The following is an 18,212-nucleotide window of genomic DNA, read 5'->3' as shown; positions in this document are numbered from 1 at the left end:
TACATATCTTTCAGGGTATTTTGCACAAACTAAAGGTGAATTACACGTGTTGTTTTTTTGGAAGTTCTGGGAAAGAGTGTACTGTGAATGAGAATGCATCAAGTGTTACTACACTCTGAGGTACAAACTCAGCAAACACGTGCCATCCCATTTGTAATCCTACTAAGTTTTGGTTGTGATTGCAGCATGTATAAGGTCTGGAATTAAAAGTCATTAAAAATGTAGCCCTCCCACTTCAATCCATGCATTCAAAAATCAAACCACTTCGACGCCCTTAGACTGTATGCAGTAAAACACAGAAAGTAGAAATAAAAACAAATTCATTATTCTTAATATTTTGTGTAGAATATTGTAAATGTAGATCCAATGCTACTGGCCTACTGCTGGTGTAATTCCTGGAGTTCATGGAGTTGCATGAGTTCCCCAGCTGAAAGGTGAGACACCGCAGCCATACAGGGCTGTAGTATAACCAGATCTCTTTAGGCTTTGGTAGGTTACTTCTGATTTTCATTCATGAGAAAGTACAGTCTCTCTGGCATGATGGTCTCTCCAAATATCCCAGAAGATTCAGGAGAAATTCAAAGCAGGAACTCTGAATACTTCCAGGGGCATCCTGGAGTCCTCAAATCTCTCCAGCAGAAAGTAGGAAAAGTCAGGGGAGACCAGTCAGCTGGTAAGTGAGAAGTGCATGCACTTTCCTTTATTTCTTCACATTGGACTGTGCCCTCAGGGACTCAGCTTTAGGTCTGAAGATATCTGTTTGACCTTTTGTAATCATTTATGTGATCAAACTGGTTTCCAGTCCTGAGAGATGCCAGAGTTCTGATCAGTACATTGAGTTTCTACAGTACGAGGTGGTGTGAAGGACCGATAACAATGAGGAAGAGAGAGAAACTGGGGTGCTCTAACATCAAGAAATATCACTGCAGGATTTTTCATCTCTTTCAAAAAAAAATTATTCTGCAGCTGGGTGTGATTAGGTGGTAATGACTGTGGCTCATGCTAAATACAACTTTGTCAGTAATGCTGAAATGCTTGTCCCCACTTACACTGTTATTGATTCTTATTCTCTATCAGTGGCAGCAGTAATTATCTGTCTACAGGAACATATAACTTTTCTTTTATTAGGTTTCTTTCTTTATTTCTTTTTTCTCCTGCCTGGGGTAGGAGGTGATGGCTCATCTCACTTTGCAGCTTCAGGAGTTGTCCACTTGTGGGTAGCAGCCCAGACTTCACCCTCTGAATCTGTCTTCCCTTAGTGCATTGCAGTTACTGAGGGTTTGACTCTCATGCTGGGGATGATGAATATCATTTGTTGCATTTATGTACATGAGGGAAATGAATGTTCATCTTGACCCATATGGACTTAAAAGCTATGACACTATTTCTTATGGTCATGGAGAATGAAGCATAGTGACTCACCTGGCCTTTTGCAGGCCTCTCTTCCCAGGCAATTTTCATGCTTTTCTTATTTCTGGTCATAAGTAGAAATAAATAACCAGAAACAAACAGACAAGCTTGCCAAGATAGCAGTGAGTCATAAAGGAGATTACATAGTTTCTGAATTTAGATGTTTTTGTTCTTTCTCTTTTATTACTTGTTGTTTTTTTGTTGGTGGTGGTGGTTTTTTTTGTTGTTGTTGTTTGTTTGTTTGTTTTGGTGTCCTGGGATGGATTTGTTGGTCTGCTGTGACACTGTTATTTGGATTTTACTCCTCTCTAAGCAAGAAGGCTGTTCAATGCATGGAAAGTTCTGACTCTTATTTATGGCTAATAGTGGAGCTGCCCTTGAGCTGTGAACAGCCATGCAATTAGTAGGCCTAAGTTTCCTTATTCTAAATTTTGTTTTGAATGCAGATAGTAAGAAAAAAACTTTGCCAGCTGGTGAGCAGTTATTTACCCTATCTTCTCTGCCAGTGGGCTTTTAGGGAATGTAATTCCGGACAGAATCTGGGCCAGCATACTTTAACTCTGTATTATTACTATTGGACTGTCCTCCCACATCTGAAAAAGTGTTATTGAAGCAGGGAATTGTGTCTTTAAAAGCTTCAACATGCATTTAAGTACATATTAAGCCATGAAGTAGCTTAAGTGTGACATTATTATTATTATTATATACAAAGAGGCTTAAATAGCCTGTCCTGCATAAAGCCAGGAGAATCTTTTGGTACATAGATTCCTGAGATGGAGTGACTGAATCCCAACAAATCATGAAATCAGAATACAGGATTTTTTATCATTGCCTTTTCCTTTCATGTGTGGGCACATCTTGTGTTCCAAACATTGCAGTCTGTCTTCTGATTTGCTTCCCTTAATATACTCTTGTACTTCTATGTCCCTGAAGCACTCTTCAGTGATAACACCCCCCCCCCCCCCCCCAAAGTCCTGTACAAGCACAATGGGGAATCTAGGATGGCATGGCACAAGGGGAGCATAAGGATGCTGATAGAGTAATGTAGTGTTTTCATTTGAGGAGCTTCATCCCAGATGTACATTAAAGTGCAGAAAATATTTATGGTTATGTTGGACCTTGAGAAAAATCAGACAAGGTAATGGTATAAGAGCTTTTTATAGGGACAATAAATAATATATATTATATATAAGCCTTGGAGCCATAAAAATCCATCTTTGGCCACCTGAATATTTCTGTATTACCATTATTTCATAACACTCTATAAATAATAGTGTTTTTCTTAGACCAAGGCATACAATACATGTGAGGTTTTTGAACAAGTCACTTTTTTTTTTTTTTTTTCCCTAAAGCGTAATGAATGATACATTATTTATTGTAAAATTCAGGTTATTCTTATCTTTACTCAGTTTCTGAAGAGAAGCTCAGACCAATATCCAATTTCATAGCTGGAGATATTTGTAAGCTCAAAGAAATGGTGCAATCAATGGGATCTGAATGTCTGCCTATCAGATTGGGTTATGTCTCTTTAGGAAAAAAAAAAAAAACACAGGTATTTTTCTTTCAGAAGGTATGTAGAGACTGAAATGCTTCAGAGCAGCACAGAGTTGTTCATGAAAGCACACTGTGTCTGTTTTTTCTTCTAAAACAGAATGATTGGTACTGAACAGCATGGAAAATAGCTACTGGAGAGCAGAGCCCTTTGAGGTTTAAAGACAGGACAAGCAGGAGCAGCATCCTAAATGTTACATGTGCATATACACTGCAACACCTTCCAGCCTCAGAAATATTATCATCAGTGATACATACTTATAGATATATTTATTTAGTTCTGACAGCATCAGACCATGGTTACTATTGTCATTATTGGTGGCTATAACCAGTAAACAACTGTATCAAGATAATGGGACGTGTATTAAAAGCAAATATTACTGAGCCCCCTTAGTTACTTCTAGTTCAGCAGAGCATGAGGGCTTTATCTCCATGCTGAGGGAAAAGATAATAGCAAGCCTGGAGTCATGTGCTGTCTGCCAGCTCAGACCCTTATAGGATCCAGCTGTTAAGCCTGCTGTTTTGTTTTGGCACCCCATATCATAAAGAGCTTCCAGGAGTTTCTTGGTTCCTATGATCTTTTTTTTTCCTAGCAACTCTTCTTGACAAATGAAATCCCCAGCACACTGTCTGTCCATGGGTTTATCTGGCAATTTGGGGAAAGAGGGTATAACACATTCTGAATTGTACTGTGCTTTGCCAGGCAAAGCTTGATGTCATAACATTTTCTTCCATAAATGTTTACATATGTATTGCAGTATTCATAAAACAAAAAAAAAGTCAGCTGTTGGCAAACTGAATGTGTCATATCACTACTCTTTTCTACTTGCGTCACACTTCTAGATGATGCTTCTGACCACCAATATGCAGTTTATGTACTTCAGACTTCTGTTGGGAAACACAGCAAAATTTCTGGTAGCAAAACTCTTATTTATTCCAGGCATTGAGTTCGGATACAGCTGGACCAACACAGTCCCAGGACCTATTCTCTGGCCCTGAAAATGATGGGCGCATTTTGTCCATGTCTGTACTTATAAATTACCTTATCATTCAAAATACAGTGGCTGTATCTAGATGTCCTCATGGAAATTGTCCTTGGCCTATAAGAAATCTAAGATCATCTTCAGGAGTTGTCTGGGAGTGTGCTACTTAGCCCCTGGTTCAAAAACATATTAATAAACTTACAATAGTTATACAGTAAAGTAGCTATAATTATGTACCAAGAAGATAGCATTGTTGAATTTACCCATTTAGAAGTAGTCAGTAAGAGTTGGATTCCCCTGAAATTGCAGGTTTCAGATTTTTTATTTTTATTTTTTTTTCTGGTTTGGCTGGTCCCACAAATGAAACAAAATAGTTAAAAGTTATGCAAGCTCTTTTCTGGTCACCATACCCTCCTGGCTAGACTACTACAATAGGGATTGTTCCCTTCCCCCACACTCCGTTAGATGATGATGACTGGGTGGAGGGACTTCTCTAAGCCCATTGCTCAGATACTTTTCAGGGCTCCTGATGGCTCCCATGGTCAGGGACTTTGTTGGACTGCAGCAGCTACAACTTCTAACCTCAAATGCTGCCTTTGCCAATAGAACAGCCTGAATTATTTTAACACCTGCTATGGCCTCCTGAGCTTGAATATATTGTACTGACATTCTGCCTCAGCAAGACATCAGTAAGATGGCATAATGACCAGTTTTCTGTGGGCTAGTGAAGTGTCTAGGCAGCTTCTTGGGCTACTGGGATGTCTAGGCAGCTTCTTTAAGCATCTCTGCTTCTCTTTTGACCTCTATAGCTCCTTTCTGACTGAGGCATGTATATCCTGGATGATCTGGAAGTTAATTTGATAGCTTCCATCCTGGCTGCCAGGTTCCCCACATCTGTGAGGCTCTCTGTCGGCTGCTCAGGTATCTAAATATGTACAGATGAATTTCACCCTATACGTGAGAGCTAAACATTACACTAACTCAGCCTTTTCCAGCACCATCCTTCCATCTCCTGTGCAGGCCTGGACCTTGGCATTGTCTTCGGCTGAGCCCTTGCCATGGACTGGCTCTGAACTTGAAAGATTCCCTTTGCCTAATAGCTTTAAAATGCAGATGCTGCTCCATCCTCTCAGCTAGCTCCATCCCTCATCCTTTCCTAACTTGATTATTGCAACATCTTCTCTTCTTGCTCTGAAAAAGACCATCCTGCATTGCTTATGTTTATCCACAGTTCTGTTAAGTCTTACTGCTTTCCGTCTTAAAAATGTTGGCCCTATCTTCCTCCTCCATGCATCATTCTTCCGGCTTTCCATTGTCTATTGCATCTGAGAGATTTATTTATTTATTTATTTATTTTTCTAGGAGGTCATTATTGGCTTCATCCTGACTTGTAGATTAACTGTGCCAGGGGCACAAGTAACAGTGCAGAAGTAGGCTGTCTGCACTGTTAAACTGTTCAGAAAGTCCTATGCACAATTGTGGCTGACTAGTGGTTTGCCAGGTAATTTGTGTGACAGTTTGGGAATTAATATTGGAGAAGCTGTTAACCATAGGCAGTTTGGATATGGCCATCCTACTTCCAGGCCAAGTTTAACAGAGTGAATATGACCAGACTGTGCCAGCTGGTCTCAGGATGAGCAAAGGCACTCGGGCACTATCTCAGGACATCTGTGTAGTGTTTCAGGCTTCTGAGGATCAGAAATTGTGGTGGATTTCTACAGCAGAAAACTAAAGTGCATAGTCAGAAGTAATTGAAAAGTGTAATAAAATTGTCTTTGTTACATGTTTTCTCTTGGGAGTTACACTCTCACTGTGTTACTTAATTACTGCTGCTTAATATCCCTGCTCTAAACAAGCTCTTGGTTCCCCTGAGATTATTTCAGTCACCTTTACCAAAGTTTAATGGTTCAGGCAGTGATTATAATTTTGTTATCTTGCAACAACTCTATAAAGTAATTGAATTTTCAGCCTTTCAAAACGTGGAGACATCTGCCTACAAGTTGCCTTTTCATGAAGAAGGGAGAGAGATTTTTCCAAAAATTCAAAAATGCTATCTTCAAAATCATGCTATTGTTATAGCCTCTTCTCTGACAGTCTCAGACTTGCCTTTCCCATGTATGATTTAATTTGTTTATTTCTCACAGATGATTCATTTGTTGGATCTGTTGTTGCACTTCAAGTATTGTTATTGAATTAAAATGTTGCCTATAAAAGTATGGCTAGATACCTTAACCTCAAGAGTGAAAGCTTCAAAAATGTATTAATATATAGGAAAGCATTTATTATGAGTGGCAAATTTTGTTACTATGTAATATAATTACAGTGGTCAGCTGTTTCTCTCTCTAGTTCCTTACTGAATTCTATTAAAAATTATTTTGCAAACACTGGGAGCGTCAGACACTGCAAAGACTGCTTAACTGTGCATAACTTGTGTTTTCCAGAGAGCCTTTGTTTCCACAGATGTGTGAATGATTGGGTGAAGTTGTCCTCTGGTGGTTAAGATATTCAAATACCCAATCATTTACTGCTAAGGGCAGAAAACTCGGCTGGTATTCAGGAAACCGGGATTTCATTTCCAAAGCTGTGTCGGCCTGATGGATGACCCTGGGCAGTCATTCTGCCTTTGTGCCTTATTTTCTCTTCTGGAAAACAGGAAAAGTAAGTCAGACGCTGATACCTATTGGTGAAAAGCAAAGCATAATAGATAGCCATTATTATTATTATTAGTCATAAAATGTTATCCTGTGTTTTATGTAATCTTTTATTTATTTATTTATTTATTTAAGGTAGAGAAGAAATTTCAGGTCTCCTTCACCAAGTGCATATGATGCTGTCACGAGTTAATGAGTATAGCTGGTTTTCTTCTGTTGCTGATTCTGATTTAAGCAAAGCAAGTGACTTTGAAGACAAAGCATAAGAAATCAGTCCTTCATTATTATGGTTATGTATATGTATGAAAATATGTAACAATTACTGTTTTTTCACAGGTTTCAGTTACTTGTGAGTACTTGTCCACTCTTTAGTTTTCCACACTATAAATTGTTCCAATATCTAAAGACATTGCAGACAAAAATGTTATTTATACTCCCACAGCAGTGATTAAGCAACAAAAATGGTATTAGAAATTGTTCAGTAAAAATGGAGAGAAAAGATGAGGTGATTCTGGTATGCCTGTTTCTCTCTGGGCTCTCTGTGAATCCCTCCCCTCCCCTTCCTTTCCCTCCTCTTCCCTTCCCTCTTCTCTCCACCTGGAAAACAAATGAGGGGCTCTGGGGTGTGAGCACTGAAGCAAGCTCTACAGGTGATGTGGCAGGTGTCAGCCCCTCCTCCCTTTCAGTCTGGATCTGTCCCAAACACTAAAGAGCAGCTCTGTAGGTGGAACAAATCTGCAGCTCTTTCCTGATGACTGACAGAGAGGGTCTGAAGAGAGGAGAAAGTATATATCTTTCATGGTCTGATTCTAACCCATAAGGACTTGGGAATCAGGCAAGAAAGGTCTGTTACACAAAAGAAAGTTGAATTTAGCTACTAAATGTAATATTTCTCTCCATTGTCTTCATCTCTTTACCCTAGGATGTTTTCTTTCTTGTCTAGCAACAAATCCTTAAGGCTTAGGTAATAGAATGATTGATAGAATTTGTCAGAGAAATTTGTGAAGTGCAGGCACTTTTGTGTTTCCTACATTTTGCAGTTTTTCAAAGTGCTGGTAAGTTCTGCAGTTTTCTGACAGATACAGCTGAGTTAACCACAGGAAAATGCATAGGCACATTTCAGCAGATCCGTGTGTGTTGCAGCCTAGGAACAGCCCAGGTGCTGCTGTGGTAGGGCTTGCATAGACACAGATCTTATTGTCACCTGGCCCTGCTCTGAGTAACATCACAAGAAACCTTTCCTCTCCTGTGCCAGGCTGAGTTTGTAGGTGGGTGAAGTCAGAAAGGTCTGTTTCTTTGGTACCAGGCAGGACTATAGAGAGATCAGCAGTGGTCAGGAACCTGCAATGCGCAGCTGGGGCCATGGGACTCCATGGGCTGCATCTCCAGTGCACTTGATTTCTGCATCCGAATCAGCAGTACTTCTGAGTGAGAGGAGTGGGAGTTCAAAGACACATCCTTGGGCCTCCTGTTTCTTCCTTCCTGGGTCTAAGCAGCTGTGTGTTCATTGCATATGCTTGTTGGTTGCATCTCAGACCTCCATCTCTCTGTTCCCTCTGTGGATAGCACAGAGAAAGGCCTCTGACTTTTTCACTGCAGCTCAGCTAATTGTAAGAGTTACACTGCTATAGATGGAGGTTTCTAATTAAATGCTCTAGAGATTTCTCTTAATTTCTCTGACCTCATTTCAACATAGGAAGTCAAGCTGACGCCTAATTTAGTGCATTAGCCATTTCACTGAAGTCAACGGGGTTGATTGCAAACTCTCATGAGTATGTCCCTATGCATCCCTGCCAGGCAAAAATGCAATGTCTCTGCACTTCACAAATCCCGAATGCTTAGGGCACTTAAACAGGTATTTTATATCTCTCAGTAGTTCCTTTAGTTTCAGGGAATGTCTTGGGCTTAAAATTAAGCACATGCTTAAATGATTTGCAATCTATTCTAAATTACATAAGAGTAGTAATTTGCAGTTATTCAGAACAAAATCAAAGAACTTGTGAAGTGCATTGAATTCCTTAATAATTTGTGAAAGTTAGTGCAAGAGCAAACAACATGGTAGATAGGAGAAAAGTCTGTTCTCAGGAAGGTGATCTGAGCAAAGGCTTGGAAATCATTGCTTCAGCTGGCTGCATGGATCAGCCTCCTCGGTAAGGCACAGGATATAAGTTGTTGCAACAGTGACAGGAATTTTCCTGGCTTCAATGCATTGGAAATTTCCCATTAGATGTTTATCCAGATTTAACTCAAGGTCTGCACATGAATTATTCAGGTGAGAGAGCATAATTTCAGTTAGAACAAATACTGCAGGAAACTTTATAACACTGCAACAAAATGCTAAATCTGAATCTATTGTGATTAATTATGAAATGAACTAATATGGAACTATATAACTGAAGCTTTTGTATTTAACTGCATCTTAATGACATCTAGCTACCTGCTCTATTTGCGTCTTTAGCCTTGCTGACATATCAATAAAAATAAATCAAAAACTCCCTTGCTTGGTCCTTTCAACACAATTGTCCATGAAAATAAGAGGACCAAGTAGTAGCTTTGAACTTGCGTTGCTTAAGTCCAAATGAGACATCCATTGTAACATGAGAAAAATCAGGAGGAAAGACTCAAGCCTTTTTTTGTTTGTTTACTTATGTTTTTTTTTTTTTTTTTTTCTCATTTACTTTAGTAGTTTTGGAAATTCTGCAGAGAAGTGTATGTTTTCATAGTACATTAAAGACATCAGGTGGGTCATATTAGATGCAGATGCACTGTTTCATAGTGAGTCGGGTGCCAATGTATGTGAAATTCAGAATTCTTTGAGCCTAAAGAAAAGGTTTGATTTAGTTAGTGGAAAGTGTGGGGTATTGTTATACTTTCATCTAAGATCTTTTAAGAATTAGATATATTGTGAGTCACTTTCCCTATTTTGTGCTATTTTCCATTTTTGTAGCACCTCCCTTCCTGACTTTAGCAAAGCAAGTTCCTAAGTACTGTGAGAAAGGCTGTGCTCCTAATGATAACACTGATGATGTTTGCAGAGCCGGGAAGCCACGTGAGAAAACTAGTTATGCAGATCAAGAAGGATCAGATAAGCATCTAATTCAGTGGGATCAGAAGTGGAGCCACATATTAAGAAAAACACTTGATATGTGTTTTCAGATTCTTGAGTCTGTTTTAAGCACACACAAGGAGAAGAAGCTTAGGTGATATGAAGTTGAGGGAGCTCTGCTAGGCCACATCTGCTTAATACCTGGTGCAACGTTCTCCTATTGCTCTTTAGTTCGTAATTCATCTCATTAAAAAACTTTCCACTAATTCAGTGGAACTGCCTAGATGATAATATATATTAAGATGACTTGTAACTTCTGCAAACAAGGATTTTTTTTCTTACTTGGTGCAAGGAAGTGAGAAAGGGTAAAACAAATGAAGGGACAAAAAAAAAAAAAGGATGCATTTCTTAGAAGCACACATTAGAAATAAAATGAATAGAATTTTGTAGAATTCACCATTTGATGCTGGTTTAATTGATACTGGTAAGTAGTGATTAGATAGTAGTCTACCTAGTAGCTAGGTGTGGCTAGCAAATTTTTATCTCTCTCAGTTACAAGAGACAACAGAGTTCTTGGAACAGCGTACCATAGGTTGCTTCCTTATTTATTTTCTATTAAATGTTATTGAGCATTTCAATACTTTTAATATCAGAACAAGTAATATTAACCTGTAGCAGGGATTATAGATTTTATCACTTACTACATTAGACTGTATACTTTCAATGTGCTAAGCCATTCATTTCATCTATTAATGTGCTTTGCAACAGATGGACTATATTAGGCCAATCATTTGGAGAACATATATGATTATCAAATAATGGATTTCTAGTCTTTTCTTTACACTTTTGGAGTCTTGTTCTTGTACAGAATATACATACTTAATTCACAGATAATAAACCTCTATAAATTTTTCCTAACTAATGTAATGCTCTATAAATTCTCAAACATTTGCTGAACACTAAGAACAGAATAAACCTAAAGAGGTGGAGAGGGCCTGATGTCTTTGTGCTGGAGCTTTTGGTAGGAGGGCTTGACTAAGGAAGGGCTGGGGACAAGCAAGTAGGTGCTCAGAGGAAATGGGAGCACTTGGCTCCATTTCACCTTGCACTGGGAAAAGGGGGAGATTGTAGAGATTGGAGTCAACTAAGATAGCCTACAGTTTGCATGGGGTCCTTCAGGTATTAATTTATGTGATGTCCATACTCTTTACCAGCCTTAAATCTCCTCAAAAAACTCCACCCCATGACTGCCCTAGCTTCCTCCTTTCAGGCATCATACCCTCTGCTCCCTGCAGTTTCTTGACAGCATGTTTTCCTCCAAGATGTTTTATGATATTGTACATCCTCCTATCTATCAATGGAGTCTTCTCTGGCAGCTTTACATCATACAGAGCCTAAAGTGAAATGCAGAGTGACTTCAACCAAAGGAAATTTCTCTGAGGCTCAGGAAGGTGTGTTTGGTGCCTGGTGCTTGTGTAACTGGCTTCATTTATCTTGTTGAAATAACTGAGAAGGTACTAGCACAGTAAAGAAAATCTACCACTGCCTTACAGGCAATGCTTCAAGAAGAAATTCAGTAAGAAAATATGTTATCTTGTAGAATTTGTGCAGTTATTTTCACAGAAGTATTCATTTATCATAATGCCAACACAGCACCTTAAGTAAATGATTTTACTTGGTTGTGGGTTTAAGCCCAATAGTTGAGGAATAAGACCCATAACATCAGAGACATAGGTATGAAAGAGTAGTTTCTAGAGTGTAAAGCAATCATGTTGAATTTTACTGCTAGTGAAAAATCTGCAGGAATGGTCCAGAGAGTAATAGGTACCTAAATTTAAATGAAGGGTGACTTTAAAAATTACCATGTAGTTCTTGTGTTGTCCTCATTCTATTGCTGTGCTCTGTACTTGCCTGTTTCTTTAGCATTTTGATTCATGATTATTCTACACCCACTATAATTTAAATAGGGATAAAAATACAAGTCTGTGTAAAAGTTTTTTTGTTTGTTTTTGTTTTTGTTTTCTCTCTCTCTCTCTCCCTTTCTCTCTTTCTGTCAGAAAAGCTAGCAAGAACTCTGAAAACATTCAACAAGTTCGCAGGTTCTTTTGTAATTTGAAAGGTCATCCAAATCTACTTATTTTCAGAAATGTGAGGGATTAGGAAAAAAACTTCTGTTATTTTCCCCTATTGTATGTAAGAAATTGAAAACGGCAGTACGAAAAAAAAAAAGTTTTTTTTTTGTTCATTTTAAAAGTTAATGATTGAGATTGCTTTAACAACCTGGCAATATGTGTAAATTTATTTTAAATAAATGAGCTTGAAATAATTAAAATGTAAAAGTAATCTGAGCAATTGTAGCATTTGTTAAGGGAAAAAATTCTTTAAAGTAACATATTTGTATTACTTTACATAGGAAAAGGGTGCCAGTAAGAATTTGTGACAGAGGAATTTAAAAAGACCTGAAACATAAACGTCACTCTACTATTTAATGCATCTTGGTTACATTTTACTACAGCATCTCCAGATGAAAAAAAATAAAAATCAAAAAAAAAAAAGAAATTTGGAAGGCGAATAACCTATTTCTAGAGGTAGTGATTATTTGTTAGAGACTGCTCACGTTCCTTGAGATACAGCTAGATACTTAAAAGGAATCTAAACACATTGATCAAGAAGGTATCATCTACAGTGCTTCCACCTGTGATAATGGAGTGGAAAAGTACTTTCCTCTTCAAGCCCAATAATGCTCCTTAAGGAGTGTAATAAACTCTCTTGAAACTCCCATCTTCCCCAGAGGCCAGGATTTACCAATCCTGGTGAAAAGGGAGGTCCAGACACCACAACAGCAACATCTCATGACAATGAATTAACATGACACCAAATGCTCTGTATCAAAATAGAGGTGAAGTAATACAGATATGTGAACAAAAGGCTAAGAGGTGATAATGGATGATATTACAGAAATGAAAACAGAATAAATAGTTAAATTGCTTTTTAGCTAGTCAAGATTTAATCAGAGAAATCAAAGCTTTCAAGTACAGTATGGAGCTTTAGGACTGACCAGTTTTCAAGGATCTTCTGTTCTATTTTGTAACTCTTGCTGATGCTGCGTGTTATTCATCTTCATCAGTGTCAAAAATTGTATCAACTGCTGCAACAGCATGACCTCTACAGACAAACATTATCCCTTTTCACCGTTTGAGGAGGTGAATTGCATCACTTATCAGTATGTAGAATTGCTTGCTGATTGATAGTAGCAGTCTCATTGGAATTAAGATGGATAATTTTAGTTTGGGCAGAATGCAGAAATAGTTGCATCTCCACAGGACCTTCATCTGCCTTCTTTCGCTTTACTTATCTAAAATAGATCCTTTAAGCCTCTGGAGATCCAGTATACTTACATGTCTGCTAATGGCACCAGCAGGTAGGAGTGCAAAACAGTGTTTGAGGGTATATTGGTCAGAGAGCATGAAGGCAGCAAGATGTGTTGGATTACAAAATTGCAGCTGCTGTAAACATACCTGCCAACAGGGCACATTATAAAAATGAAGATATCTAGTAACACTTTAGTGATCTACTGAAGCAGTACACAAGCAGCTAATCTCTTGATGTGCCATAAATCTGACCAATAGTGGATCCCGGACTTATACCATGTACTCTGTGAATGTGGCATATTCGGGATGTGCTACAATTGCTGAAGAACACACCAAATTTATGTTACATACCCAGAGAAATGGCACTGTTGGAATGTTGTGGGACTCATAAGTCCTGGAAAAGCTATGCTCACTGCAAGCTCGACAGAGTCACCTGCACCTGCAAGGCTGGTAAGGAATGACTGGAATGAGCACCTTGTGTTGCAAAAATTATCTCTATATAGAGGAAACTGTAGGGTTTTACAATAGCCTGAAAGTCTTTGTTTGTTTACAAACAAACTTTGTTTACTTAACTTATAGATCCAATTTTTCCAGTATATCATTTATACAAGACCTTCTGTATGAAATTACGTCTGATTGGCATTGCTTTTTCATTTCACTTCTGTAAGATAATGAACTGGGAAAAATAAAGGACAATATTTATTCATTTTTAAATGTTTAGTATGGTTACATCCACTACCTGTAATTTGATCTCCAAGTAAAGATAGGAAGAAAGTAAATAGTGTCATTCTATATCAAAAAAAAAAAAAAAAAAAAAAAGCAATAGCAGTTTTGCTGAAGCCTTTGCTTTTATGCTCTGAGGAAATAAACCAGAATGTTTTGTTTCAGCTCAGATCCTAAGACTTTGAATTGGTTAGTTAATTGAAAATGCTTAACATAGGATGGTATTTCCTAGCAATTCCCATGATGTTGTTTGGGAGCGTATTCTTCTGTGTGAGCTGAACTCAGGGGAGGATTAAACAGCCCAGGGTGCAGTGAAGAATTCCCCTCTGAACAAAGTTGTGTTATATGCTCCAAGATGAGCACAATTATGAAGACAGAGTTTAATGAGGGGATTTGCATTTTAAGTCATGTTATAGATTATATTTTAACATAGTTAAAATGAAATGTTTTTCATCAGCCCTGAACTGAACTGGGAGCTTTCATTTGCTCAACACTTTTGAAATGAAGTGTTTCAGTATAATTTAAAAAGAATTGTTGGATTATTTAACTCTGTGAAAAGAATTGATATTGATAAGTTTATTCGATATGTTTTTTTTTTGTTTGTTTGTTTTCTAGGCAAAGAACAAGTGTTGAAATACACATCCTCACATGGTCTGGAAATTTGAAGTTTGGTTAATATTAGGTTTGAAAAAAATATCTTGTTGGAATATAGTATAAGCTATAGTGATCTTACAAGGTGAATAAAATGCCTGCTGCAACATGCCTATGTTAGTACTACTCACTGTCACAGAGGGAAAAGAAAGGAAGTTCTATTTAATATTAATGAGACTACATTCTTCAGGAGAAGGCATTAATGACTCTGGGCTCAAACATTATTGGTACTGTGTGTGGTACTTCTTTAAGCCCAACAATTGAATGGGGAAAGTAAAGCATTGTGTATTATATGTTAAACTGGTGTTGAATGTTCCTTGTAGTACACAGGACTTCCCTCAAACCTGTCCTTTGAAACAACCTTGGGAGGATGAAGTCATTTTGGAAATATGAAACACTGAGCAAGTATCTGAATTAAGAGATGACCCCAAAGATATCAAATTCCTATCGGATAAACACTACTAAACTCCGCACATGCCTTAGAAGTATGAAACATTTCATCAGGCTTTGTCCATCAATGTAGTGCAATGAACAAACATTCAGTTCAGATCAGTAAAGGCTGAAAAGAGCAGAGAGATCTCAATGACTGCTAAATATTAATAAAGTCCCAGGCACTAGAGCAACTGCAATTATAATTTCTTGCCTTTATAAACTGGAACAATTATATTTTAAGGTTTCCAAAAAAGCACCCTTGTTTAATTTGTCCTCAAGAATACCATTATATGCTTCAACAACTTTATTTGTGATACATACAACCAAGAAGTAATGTTCTGATTTATACATGTTAAAACCAAATTATATTAAAAAAAAAAAATTTTAGTCCACACATAGCTGGTTCCAATGCATTGCTAAATGTCAGCTACTCCAATCTTAAATGATGCAAGTGAGGATAAGGCCATTGATTTAAATGAAGTTATGCTAATTGACATCAGCTTAGTAGTTTCATCCCATATATTCTATAATCAGAGAAAAAAAAATACAAATTTGTGAAATTATTTGCTTTGATAATATCTCTGCAATTGCTCTTCTTTGTGGGATTTATGAGTAATTAACTGATAAGCCAGGCTGAATCAAATTAAATGTAATTGCTGTGTAATACCTATGCATCTGCAGCTTAGAGATTGTTTAAATGAATTACTCTGCTGTTTGTTCAGTGTAAATCCACCAGATGTATCATCATCTGTGAGCTTCCCTTTTTCTTCCTGCACATGAACAAATGGATTTGGGAGTGTTGTGATAAGTGGGCCCTACAGCCCTGTCCTAACTGTAAGTTTCAGTCTGTGAGCCAATAAAAAGTTTCAGTCTGTGTAAAGTCATGTCTGTGCTGGCAAAATGGTGATACTCATAAACTACAAGAACTTAGGGATGAAAAGGAGAAGATAAACCTTATAGTTATATGGAAATCACTAGTTCTGAAAACACAGTATATCACTGTTGATTTTGTATTTTTTTTGACAAAATGTAATTTAGTTGTTTCTCAAGTTATCTTTTTCTTTTTTTTTTTTTCTTTCTTCCCCTACTCCTGTGTGGGTCTGCCCATTTTTACGAAGTTGTATTCACATTTGGATACAGTATTTGGCCATGTGGAGAGTTTCATGATCAGACCAAAATCAAGGGTCAAAAGAAATAAAAAAGCCACTAACCTGGTAGGATTACATCTTCCTTTAGGAAACCTGATCACCACAGCCCCACAAAAACTAATGCTCCAGATTCTCCCCTGGAAGGCATGGACAGTTAGGTACATTACTCATCAGGACAATTATTGGAACCTACTATCCCTGGCAGCGAGAAAGCTGCCCAAATGAGCAGGAGGAATAATCCTGCTTTAGTAAATATTAGCTTCAAATGCAATAACTACCGTTTATTTGGGATAATTATTTTTCTTCTCTGAATATAAAAATGCTGCAGCCAGAAGCTAAATCTTGGTTATATGTTGAAGCTTTTTTTTTTTTCCTTTTTTTTTTCCTTTTTTTTTTTTCTGAATAGTCTTGGTAAGTGCTAGCATATTTAGTTTAAAATATGCAACGAGACATTCCTGCCTTCACCTCACACAGAGAAAATATTCCATCCATTTACTTTCATCCAGGTATATTTTCTGCTAAATATTCAACCTACATGGCCTTCTACAAGCTTCATCCCAATTACTTGGATCAGAATTGTCATCATTGCAAGTTTAAATACTCAATTCCAAGTCAAATTTTAAAACAAAAATGAAAATATAAAATACAACTGAATCTGAAAACAAGGTACTTTAAATGTATTTACTATTTTTTAGGTTTTTTTTAAATTGGATCTTAGGTGTTCAACATTAACATCAGGTTATGATTTTTACAAGTTTTTGCCCTATGTTTTTTACAGTGGTAGCTTGTCATAATGTATGTTGAAGAGTTTTACCTTCCTTTACTCCTGAATAATGTTTTTTATAGTGAGAAATATTCTTAAAATGTATTGTAATAATGTTGATGATCACTTTATACTTAGTATACACAACCTCAGGTGTGGCAGTAATGTTACAGTGGTCACAGAGCACCTGACATGTCTCACCGTCCGTCTTGCTGATGTTTTATATCATATCAGTAGCCTGCAGACATACTCTTTAGGCACAGTAGCAAGTTCACTGTGATCACTGTTACACAGATAAAAATAGACATGGGTTGAACTGTTTGTAAGATCTGATCTACTGAGTGCTCTGGGGGATTATGCACATATAGTCAAGTCTGTAAGCGGTTTACTTGAAGGTATTCTACATAACACCAACATTCATTACAGACATTGACTTTCTGTATTAGTGGATGAACATCATTGAAGCTATGCACTGCTTGCCAGTAATCTCATAAGTGAGGAAGAGCAGCTTAGGTCTATTTTACAGTTAGGGTAACTTGCCAGAATTTTTGTCATTTGTAGGTCTGTGAAAACACAGTTTCATCAAAATAACTTTACGTTAAATAGAGACCAGTGAGTTTCTTGAAGATTATATAGTGTCTGGTTATATATATACATATTTTTTTAATCATAGATGCATGATAAAAGTGGTCACACAAAATGTGGATGATAACTTACATAGGTTTTGTGGGTAGAACACTGAATTTGGAGTCAAGAGAGTCACAGTGCCTTCAAGGATTTGCTGCTGATCTGTTGCTGCCTGATCTAGTCTAGTCTCTTCACCTCATCTTCCTCATATTTTTCCCTCTTACCCTCTTTCCCTCTTACTAGTCTTACTTTTCAGTTGAGTAACACATAAAGCCTACACAAAGGCCATCCCAACTCAGTTAGTACCTTTGCTGAAATGCTGTTAAGAACAGTTCACTTGCTTGTTCTCTAGCTTGTTAATTAGTATATGTATATATATATTTGTCAGTATTTTTTTCATACATGTTTGCAACGTTGAGCTTATCTGCAATGATTTAAGAGAAGAAAAGTTATGTGAACAGCTTGCTGTCTGGATATGCAGTGTGATATCTGGATGAAGTTACCAATATAACAACGTTCTCTTCATAATGCAAGACTGCAGAAGAGCTGTATTGGATGACTAAAGATGTTGATACATTCGCTTTTTTTTTTTTTTTTTTAAGTAATTTCAAAGATATGATGGCTTGATGGGAAAAAGAAAACATACAGATAGTATTATAGCTAGAATTACAGCTAGTAAGCTTAAACAATGAAAATTGTTACTAAGTTATTTGAAAATATTCAAAAGTGAAATAGAAAAAGTAGTCATTGTTGAAGGAAGAACAGATGAGAAAAGCAATTAAAAGTTGCAAATCTGAAGAAAAAATGACTGAGAGATAAACAAGAGTTTTCTCTTAGGATTTTTTAAGTGATTAGA

The 18,212-nt window shown here is 37.2% G+C and overlaps 1 protein-coding gene across 12 annotated transcripts in view; it reads left to right on the top strand.

Moving 5' to 3' along the window:
- LOC308193061 (uncharacterized protein) overlaps window positions 1-18,212 on the top strand; it is a 101,820-nt gene that overhangs the window by 20,202 nt on the left and 63,406 nt on the right. For 6 of the 12 annotated variants that reach the window (XR_013949341.1, XR_013949342.1, XR_013949343.1 and 3 more), the window contains exons 5-8: window positions 6,386-6,602; window positions 6,731-8,867; window positions 12,055-13,462; window positions 14,351-15,652. Coding sequence is in view for 4 of the 12 variants with exons in the window: in XM_080587265.1 (XP_080443391.1) it covers window positions 8,651-8,745 (95 nt within the window). In the remaining 8 variants the exon portion in view is untranslated. Of the gene's footprint in view, window positions 1-6,385; window positions 6,603-6,730; window positions 8,868-12,054; window positions 13,463-14,350; window positions 15,653-18,212 lie in introns of those variants that run through there. The other 6 variants (XR_013949340.1, XM_080587265.1, XM_080587266.1 and 3 more) reach the window with 2 other exon arrangements.

This window comes from Anser brachyrhynchus, assembly GCF_964034855.1.
Source record: "Anser brachyrhynchus genome assembly, chromosome: 3".
Lineage (NCBI taxonomy): Eukaryota > Metazoa > Chordata > Aves > Anseriformes > Anatidae > Anser > Anser brachyrhynchus.
Note: the sequence above shows the minus strand (reverse complement) of the source record. Positions and strands in the feature narration are given on the sequence as shown.